Source organism: Equus przewalskii, chromosome 23 (assembly GCF_037783145.1).
Source record: "Equus przewalskii isolate Varuska chromosome 23, EquPr2, whole genome shotgun sequence".
Classification (NCBI taxonomy): domain Eukaryota; kingdom Metazoa; phylum Chordata; class Mammalia; order Perissodactyla; family Equidae; genus Equus; species Equus przewalskii.
Genome location: NC_091853.1, coordinates 12,547,608 through 12,557,276, shown reverse-complemented (window position 1 = coordinate 12,557,276; position 9,669 = coordinate 12,547,608). Strand labels below are relative to the sequence as shown.

Here is a 9,669-nt window from a genome sequence, read left to right as displayed (position 1 = left end):
TTGTAAAATGATGCAATGTATTCATATAATTCCTTTGTTAAACAGCTCTCAAACCATGTGAAATGAGAGGTTCTGAGGAAAATAAGCTGGCAGTTAGATACTTAGCCAATTTTCTTTTGCATTTGCATTCATGTTTATCTGCGGTATTATGACCTTCACAAAATTGCCCTGCTACCGTACCAGCTTCTTAATTAAATGAACACCATCGCTACAACTCTGATAAATAAAATGAGCATTTCCACATGAATTAGAAATGCCAAGTTGTTAATAGCCTCCCTGAGGTTTTGTCACAAAATTTTCAGTGTTTTTGTCATTGTTCAGGCATAATAAATACCACATTCCAATCTGGAAATAACAATGTTCTGCAGACAGTCGATTCCCGAGTGTGGATTGGATATTCCACAAGACAGTTTTCTCCTCCTTCCTATTATAATCCACGACAACAGTTAATTGGTTAGAAAAATATTTCACATTGTTTTATTTTCGTGAAAGCCACCAAATTCACATCAGTCAAAAGATGAAGCTGGTCTCAACTTGGTGAGATTAGAAAATGTACAACCTTAAAAAAAATACTGGATAGTAAACTTCTTAAAGACAGAGAAACTGCTGTACGTGTCTTTGTTTCCCTGGTATTCAGCTGGGTAATTTGGGCCTCCGACTGCCTCAGTTTCCTTTCTGTAAAACGGCGATAATACTAGTGTTCCACACTTCATAGGCCTGTTGTGAGGTCTAAATACTTGGAACGCGCTCAACCAAGCGCTTAGCATGAAGCAAACACCGACCAGATGTTACCTGCTGTTGTCAGGCTTAAAAGGACTCAGTAGTTACCGCCTGGTGACGACAAAATGCAGTTGGCTACCTTTCAACAACTCAGAATGCTCCCTGAGTCCTTCCAAGAAGAGATCCTGTTCGGCCTCCTTCAAAGATTGGATGACTCATCCACAATCCACAGGGCCACCCCCATACCAACCGTTATTGTGCTAAAGTCCTTTAACCAGCTGATTTCTTAATTAAACCTAACATTTTCCTCGCACTCTTGTCTGTTCTCTGCGTTTTCTTGGTAAGTCTTTTCAGTAGTATGGAAGAGAGCATCGCTCTAGCCTAACCATGTGCGTTTGCCCACATTTTACATCAGTGCCAACTGGACAGAGGAAGTTATGCTGTGTTTTAAATCAGTAGAACGGGTACCACAAATAATGCACATTTGTTCGTGAGACAGAGCCCTGGTGTACTCTCCGCTCAGCGTCATCTGTCTTTCTCTCCTAACCACCCCCTTGCTTTCAACTCCCTTGTTTGACGTTATCTCCATCTTGGAACAGAGTCTTTGAATTCATTACAGGGAGCTGCAGTTTCCACCTTGTTTTTCATAACTTACGTATGTGGAAAGTCCCCATTGTTTTGTTTTAAGCTTAGTGAGGCATTTCATTATTTTGGTGACTTCTTTCTTGGCTCCAGATAGGTGATAGCAACAGCAAGACGAGAACAGCTGTCAGGGACTGCACTAGCCAGGACATACCCAGGCTGCCTCTGATGTTTGCGAGGCCTGGGAAAAGAGATCCAATGGGAGCCTGCATTCCTCAGGCTGGAGACCTCTCCTCACCTCTCCCACTCCACGCCAGGCACCCTCCGCCCACAGGTGCCCCGATCTCACTGCCTTTTAAGTTCCTAGAGCAACACAAAGCTGGAAAGTCCAGTTCAAATGTAGAATTCTTGGCCTCCCTGGAGCTCCATACTAGAATGTGGCAGCACAGGGAGACGGTCCCTGGTGCCCAGCCTGCCGCCAACTCCTTCTCTTCCCGCCAGTCTCCAGTCCCATGAAAACTCTCACATATGGGCATGTGGACACCCAGCTCTGCTTCCAAGCAGACGCCCTGCAAATAGTTGCCCCTTGGCCATTCAATGGGCTGGCAACCTGGGCCCTGGGTACATGGAGAATGTTCTAGAAGGGAGGAGGTGGGCTTATTCCTTGAAAGTGCTGTGCCAGGACCTCTTGCCTGGATCTAAAGGCAGTGCTTACTAGGGATTATCATTCTTCTCATAAAGATGCAGTTCCTGACCCCAAACTGGGTATTGGAGAAAGCAGTTCAGTCAAATATAAAAGTAGACTGTTTGGAACACTGTGGTGTATTCGACACATTATAAACACTTTAGATGAGGCTAAAGAAGCGTAGATGCCAGTGTTGCTACAGGAGCCCCCCTGGAGGAGGGGGGACCTGAACCAGGTCCCAGATGAAGTGGGAACATCTGTCCCTTATTTTCTATCAGAATTTATGATGGCCTTTCTCTTTCTGTCATTGCCTGTCATTTCACATATTTTCTTAGACATTTTTTTCTTTTAGTTTTTGTCAGAAAAACCATTCTGGCAAGACCTCAGTTTTGTGCCCATCTCATTTTTGTGTGGCCCTCAAAATGAAGACAAGCTCCTTAAAGACCACCACTCCCACTCCTGGCCTCCACCCTGTGAGCTTCAATGGTTTCTAAAATGTTTGGCTCATGCTCTACCGCAGTCAAGGGCCAAGACGTTTCCAGAAGTTTCAGAGGCAAAATGCTTTGTCTGAACTGGGCTGCTTTGGATCCTGTCTCCACGACACAGACACTTTCCTCCCGGCCTTCCGAGCTTGGCCCACAGTTGGCCCCTCAGTCACTTGCTCCGTGTTAGGACAAGTAAGGAATCAGAGCGGAAACACTCTAGTTTTCTCTGTCTCTAAACTGCCATCCTGGGACGCCCTGGTGATGACTTAGGAGATAAATCCCAAGGCCCCGTGTAGCTGGCCCGCAGCTACTTGTCTTCCCCGTGGGCCAGAGCTTGTCCTTTGTAACGTTTATGTTTGCAGCTGTAAAGTTTATTCTTTGGTTTAGGGCACGAAATGATAACTGGCTTACGCAACTCCAGAATTAAAGCAGAGAAGGTAGGGGACACAGGATTCTTGCGTCTTCAATGAAAAAGCTCAAGATGACGGCCCCGGCTTTTCGACTACGGAGGCTGTGATGAAGCAGAAAGAATTTGGATTGTGAATCTGCCCTTCACTGGACTCGCACTTACTGAGCCCTTGCTGTTCGAGGCACCCAGGACGCACAGGTGGGCGCCACCACATTCTATAGGATGGCCCCACCATAAGCTTCGCTCAGCCTCGCTTTCCTCATCGGTCAATGGTACAAACATGGACACCACTCAGGGAGAATGGGAAAATTACAGAAATGGAAATGGCACACCTGGCTCTCAGGTGTGACAAAATAAACCTTGAAGAGTCTGTGTCCAGGTGCCTGGAGCATCCGGGTGACTCCTGCTCCAGTCCCTCCGTGTGGTCCTGGGGTGGGGGCCCCAGACAGCCCATGGCTGCCTCAGAGCAAGCTGTCTGTCGTAAGCACATAATGCTGAACCACTGTTTCTGTAGCACAGAAAATTCCAGCAAGTTTAGCACCCTTCAAACAAAGAAGAAAATGTATTATCTTTCCTGAAGTCCCATCGAATATTGGAAAAAATATTACCAAATTTAACTTCAAAGTATAATTCTTAGAAAGTGACTGAAGTGTACCCCCCAGCCTTCCAGAGTGTTCTAGGTGCATCTGGAGCTCAGTTATGACCCTCCCCAAGTTCTCTCACCTCACGCGAACCCATCTGCTCTCAGAGTTGAGAGAACATTCATTTTCCTGAACTCTCTTAATCTGACTCTGTAGAATTGGGCAGCTAGCATCTCAGGAACTCAAGGTCAGAGGAAATTCTGAGCAAGGCCCTGTATTTGCTGGGAAGGTAAAGAGACCATTTTCCATTTCTCACTTCTCGCTCAAAGCATGAAAACAACGGGCCTGTCTGGCCTAGTTACAGCTCTCTGTCTCTGAAGCCTTCCTGGCGGCAGCACTGGGCCTTCCACCTTACTGATGTTCCGGGATGACCCCATCCTGGTGCTGTGTATCCATCCCACCGGGTCACTGGAGGGCAGACACCAGCACGGAAGGTGTTGTTGATTCACTCCCGCAAATTTCATCCCTTGCATTATGGGGGCAATCATAAAATGCTGCTCCTAAAAATGCAATAATAAAATACCCAGCTGAGGACTCTCAGTACAACTTGTCTGCCAACCTTCTATTTTTATGATGGAAGGTTGAGCTGTGAGGGAAAATGAAGCCCAGAGAAATACACTTACTGTAATTTCTTTCAGTAGAGAAATAAATTTAGGCATTTTCTAATTTTTACTTCAAAAATAAAATCTGCCCCTCTAATTCCATGAGATGTCTCAAGAGTTACGGAGATTGTGATTGACAGCCCTGAGACCTGAAGTTCAGGAGGCGCAGAGAATTGGGGGTGGGAGTGACCAGGTGGTTTCGGCTCATAGCAGAACTTCTCCATTTAAGAAAATGAAGGGGTGGCAGAACGCAAGTTCTACGAGAATGGCTAGAAAACGAAATTTTCATTTATTACAGAATTCATCCAATGCTGCACAGCTGTTTGAGATTTCATAAAAGTCCAGGCTGACATTAATGAAGAGCCTACCTTCTGAAAGAACGGGGCTCGACATTACAGCGAGGTAGGGAAAACAAACCCAGGCACGGGGAAGCTGACAAGGCTTGGGGCAAGGAACCAAATGCTACAGGAGGAGCCTGAGGCCACAGCCAGCCAGAGAGATGCACAGAAAGGAGGCTGGGACAGCCACTCCATGTTTCTCATCGTGGCAGAATAGTACCTAAAAGCATTAGCTGATATTTCCCCAAGTGTGGCCAACTCATCGTGCCTCAGAATCTCTTGGGGTGTTTGTTAAAAATGCAGAGTCCTGGGCTCCATCCGTATCTTTCCGAATTAGAACCTTTAGGAATAAGAAGGTGGAATCTGCATTTTATACACATCGCCCAGGGCATGTTATTCTGCTGTTGCTCTCCAGCTCTCTTCTACAGGGTCAGACAGCAAACACTTACTAGGTCCCTACTGAGTGTGGAGAAGTCTCCTAGGTATTGTGTGGATGTGCCAAAGAAGCAGAAGACGGTTTTGTGCCCTATGGGGTACACTCTAAAGGTGTCCCTAATCCTCGGAGGCATGTCCCCAGGTCCTCTTCCTGCCTTCCCCTGACAGTGTTCAGTGGGAAGCTCCAGGGCCTCACATCTCACCAGTTTCTCTTCTCACAAGTAGAAAACCAAGTTCAAATCAGGCAAATGCTTCATTGCCCAGGTATGGAAGAAGGATAAAGCCAGAAGTAGGGACAGAGGGCTGGTTCCCCACAGGAATCTGGGAAATTCCAGAGAAGATACCAAGCAACCGCACTTTGGTGAGAGGAGGGGGCGGGGAGGGGCCCCCACTGCATTCCAGCGGGCCTGGGTCCTACCTGACAAGGTGTCTAGTCCCATTCTTCTCCACTTCTCCGCCCCCCCCCACCCCATTGGTTCCCTTTACCCGGGAGAGCTCCCTCACCTCCCATTCTCTCCGCAGCATCTGCACAAGAACCCCAAGCTAAGGATGCAGCAAGCTGGTTAACTATCAAACCAACGTGGCTGACCACTGGCCTGGCCTTGACCCCTGATCATCTTTGCCTCCTCACTTCACTCTGCAAAAGATCCCCTCTCCCCGCTCTCCTCGCCATCCTTACTCACTTCCAGTCTGTGGTCAAGCCCGTGGCCTTGGAGCCTGCTCCGTGAGATGCGATTCCCCCAGGAGAAAAGTTTTTGGAAAGCAAAGGGAAGGAACCCGAGCCGGGATCAGGCCGCAGCAGCCCTCCCAGGTCCAGGCTGGGGCGTCCAGGGCCTGGGCTGCAGATGGGGCCCTCGAGGTCAGGCCCGCCGCCTGCAGCACCAGGTTCCCGTAAGTGCGGCGCCTGCGCCACCCAGCGGACACAGCGGGAACTGCACGCCCCTGCGCGCCCGGCTCCGTCCCACCGCTCCCGGCTGAGCGCAGAGACAATTAAGAACGACGCCTGGCGCCGAGCGATGCTCGGTGTAAGGTTGCTATCATTCCTGTGCCGGGAACGAATCCACTTTTAGCAGAAGAAGAAACCGGAATGGTAGTAATACCAACAGTGCAGACGAAGATGGTGACATCTCCTATTTCAGTGGCGCTTTAAATTTCCCCACGGGTCCATGTTCTGGGCCAGTGAACTGTTTTACAGCCTGGGGCGGAAGCGAGAGGTCTGCGCAGTGTTACCAGCTGGTGCCTTGGAGTCCTGGGTTAAACATTGCTTAGAAGCATTCAGCTATTCTCTGAGCTGCCCTTGCCCTTCATACTGCAGTCCCTGGACCCGAAGGGAAGCTGCGACCGGGGGGCTCTCCCCTGGCTCTCGGCGCCCTTCTCTTTCGGCCTCCCAGAAGCGACAGGATATTTTCCGCTGGTATCGCTCCCTACCTGTGTGAGCAGAGGAAGCTCAGAAAGGCCAAAGGAGGCCTCGGGGAAGGGGAGGGTGTTGTGGTCTCACCTCCTCGCTCTGAGGCTGCTGCTCCAGGCAGGCGGTAATCCCCCGGGTGTGTCCTCGCCGCCACCAGCCCTTCACGCCACGCTCCGGCTGATGTGGGAGCAGGAAGTGGTACCTACTGGCCGAGCAGAACCCCTCCAGCTGACCAGGTCTGCATCCCCACACCCAAGGCTGTCTTAAAACTGTGGATCCCTCCCTGCAGGGGTTTGGGAGCCTCCCCGAGCACCATTAGTAGAAAATAAAGTCATTGTAAAGAAATGTGTGTACTATGCTCCCCACATCGGGTATTCGCAGTGCTTTCTCCACTACTTCATTCAAACGCGCCCACACGTCGCCTCCTCCCAGGAACTTCCCCTCACCACTCTAGGCCAACAGCCCCTCATTCCACCTCCTGGAGTCTGGCACTATTCTAGGCAGAGGGGACAACAAGAGTAAAGGAGGGACCAAGTGACGTTCAGAGCCAGGGGAGGAAGGGGAGGTGGTAGGGGAGAGGTGTCAGAGGTGGCCTGGGCCACAACAGGCAGGGCCTTGTCCCCCAAGGTAAGGGGTATGACTTAGGGTCTGAATCTGAAAAGGAGGGGTCGGCTCTGATGTACATTTTAGAAAGATCACTCTGGCTGCCGTTTGGAGAACTGACGTGGCAAGGACGTCCATGACAGCAGCAGGCAGAATGGTTAGGAGGCCCCTGGAAGTGCTGATGCGGCTTGGACTAGGTTGGTAACAACTGAGATGGTGAGAGGAGGTCAGATTTGGGGTATGCGTCTGAGAGGGAATGGACAGCAGTTGCTGATGGATTTGGATGTGCTGTGTAAGGGGAAGAGAGAAATAAAGGCTCCTGCTTAGGATTTTGTTCTGAGCAACTGGAAGAACGTCAATTACTAATAGTCGTTGTTAGCCAAATGCTCTTCTAATCCCGTGACACATTTTAAAGCCATTTAAATTTCACAGCACTCCTGTGAACTAGGTGTTATTATTGTCCCCATTTTATGGAAGAGGAAACGGAGGCACAGAGTGTTTAATCCATTTGCATAAAGTCGCACAGCTACCAAGTGGAAAAGCTAGTATTTGAACTCAGTGCTTAACCACTACACAGCTCTCCCTCCTTATAAAAAAGAAGAACACCATTAACCATAAAAGGGAAGGCGGAGGGTGGGTGTGAATCAAGAGTTCTGGTCTGGGTGTGTTCAGATGAGATGCCTGTTAAACAACCTAGTCAGGTGTTTGATGCTGGCCCTGGGTGGCAGGAGGGAGCATTTGGGGCTGGCTGGAGGGAGGAGAGGCCAGAAGGCTGGAAGGTGGGATGAAATGCCTGCCTTGAATGGATGGGGACGGAAACTGATTTGGGGAACCCAGGAAAGCCCTCACCTTGCTCCAGAAAAATCACTGGTGCACACATGCAACATCCCCCACACAATTTCATGGGGTTCACGGGCCCTCAGGAGCCATCCCTGGACCATTCTGGAGTTACCATCACACCTCCCCTCACCCACCAGCAACAACCAGATGTCATCACATCCCGTAGGGTCCCACCAGCCTTCTGATAAGGTCTCCATCGGTCATACCACGCTCTCTGTCTGCATGAGGAAGGAACTGTGTCGTCAGAAAAGTGAACTCTCTGGAAGGTGAGAACCGAGTCAATTTCGAATGTCTGTGTGGAGCAGAGCCCCTCACCCACTCCGGGAAGGTGTTGCATTTAGAAATGTTTGCCTTGGATATGGCCCCACGTGGAACAGAAGAATGTACCCACACACAGTCCTTTACTCATCTGTGGGTGATGTTATTAATGTGGATATTCTCTAAGTTTAATGACAAGACTAGCCCAATCACTGTTTCCATCAACAAAGTTGCCTCTCCCGTATCTGATAGGCACTTGTTGCTGCTGCTTTGTCTGTTGGTTTTGGCTGCTCAGCCTGCAGTGCCCTTCCTCTTTGGGGGAATCTCCCTGGGTGAGTCTCAGCAGGAGGCGGGAGCCATTAGGCCCCCTGGGAGTGGAAGCTGCCAGGTGCTTCCACTTCTCCCCACCCCTGCAGAGTTCGCAGGTTTTCTGTCCTGGTCCAGCCAACTGGGGGCTCTGACCTGTGAGGGAAAAGGTGCGGGGACAGAAGAGAACTGACCTCTGGCTGTGGCAGCTAGGCCCGGAGACCACCTGTGAAGGCAGCGCACCGCGTGCAGTGCAGCAATCCCAGCAGTGGCTGCTAACCATAGTGCGGCCTCAGCTGGGGCTCCTGCCGTCAGCTGCCTTGGAGCCTGCCCGTTTCCCCAGCGTGGATCTCCAGCCTCCCCACTGATAATGTCTGTGTGTGTGTGTGTCCCCACGCACTCAGTAAGTTCCTTCCCTGCTTAAGCCAGCCCGTCAGTTTCCGCACCTGCCGCCCTCCGTGGGTGTGGCACTGAGCTGACCCTGCTATCTTGCTTGGGTCCACAGTAACAGTGTTTGGGATCCTTCTTCTCCCAGGCCCTGAAGTTAGGATTCCTAGCCTGACATGGCCTCACTGCGCGACTTGTGCCAGATCCCACTGTTGCCCCTGAACGTTGCTAGGTGCCCTCTGTAAAGAGGAGGGCTTCTCTGCCGGCAAAGCCCCTATGAGCCCGAGGGGCTGTGCAGCAGCCAGACCCACTTGCACAGGTTTTAACAATAACTGCCATGTCCTTTGGTTTTCCTGGCTGTAAACAAGCTTTGACAAGTCCTTCCCATCTCATCGTTCCTGAGATTTTTTCTGACTTCACAAGACCACTGAGGCTGGAGTCCACCTCCAGGGAGAATACAAGCCTCTGAGTCAGAGACCGGCTGTGAGGCTCCCAGCAACTCTCGGGTGCGGCCTGGGCTATACTTGGGTGATGGCTGCGCCAGGATAGAGACAGTAGATGCCTTCGGGGTCTGCAGTTTCCTCAACATACCATCCTTTTCGAGAAGGAAGGAAAACCAGTAGCTGCTTACTCATGACTGTGTCCTCTTGCGGACAAGTATGCAGCTGCTGTGTCCGGGGGGGAGCGTCTGAGTGCTGGGCTCCCGTCTCCTGCTAACCGCTCCACCCACGGCTGGGCAGGGCTTCAGCTGGTGCACGCTCATCATGGCCCTTAGGGTGGTTGAAATACCGAGCCACTCCCACTGGTTGGTAAACAACTGCTGCCCTGAGCCGCCATCCCCAACCCAATTGCCACCTGCCCATCATTACTTCAGTCCTTTCCCAGCATCCCCCAGACTCCTCACAATCCAGCAACCAGAGGGTCACATCTGGCACAGCCAGCACTCCCAGGTTCTGGCAGGTCAGAGCCA

General features: G+C 50.8%; 1 protein-coding gene across 1 annotated transcript; it reads right to left on the bottom strand.

Annotated features, from left to right (window-relative positions):
- Positions 1 to 449: 449 nt before the first annotated feature.
- On the bottom strand, positions 450 to 8,595 carry LOC139078851 (uncharacterized). Its single transcript, XM_070590979.1, has 5 exons — positions 8,507 to 8,595; positions 6,396 to 6,543; positions 5,581 to 5,960; positions 3,214 to 3,423; positions 450 to 2,983 (listed from the first exon to the last, which is right to left on the bottom strand). Exons 1-5 carry the CDS (start codon positions 8,593 to 8,595, stop codon positions 2,896 to 2,898), a joined length of 915 nt encoding a protein of 304 aa, XP_070447080.1. The 3' UTR covers positions 450 to 2,895.
- Between the last annotated feature and the right edge of the window lie 1,074 nt (positions 8,596 to 9,669).

Coding starts and splice junctions, on each gene's coding strand:
- LOC139078851 (XM_070590979.1), bottom strand. CDS start 8,595: ATGGTTAGCAGCCACTGCTGGGATTGCTGCACTGCACGCGGTGCGCTG. Junction 6,544..8,506: donor CCTAGCTGCCACAGCCAGAG/GTCAGTTCTCTT, acceptor GTGGGGATGCAG/ACCTGGTCAGCTGGAGGGGT. Junction 5,961..6,395: donor AGCAGCCTCAGAGCGAGGAG/GTGAGACCACAA, acceptor TTCTGCTAAAAG/TGGATTCGTTCCCGGCACAG.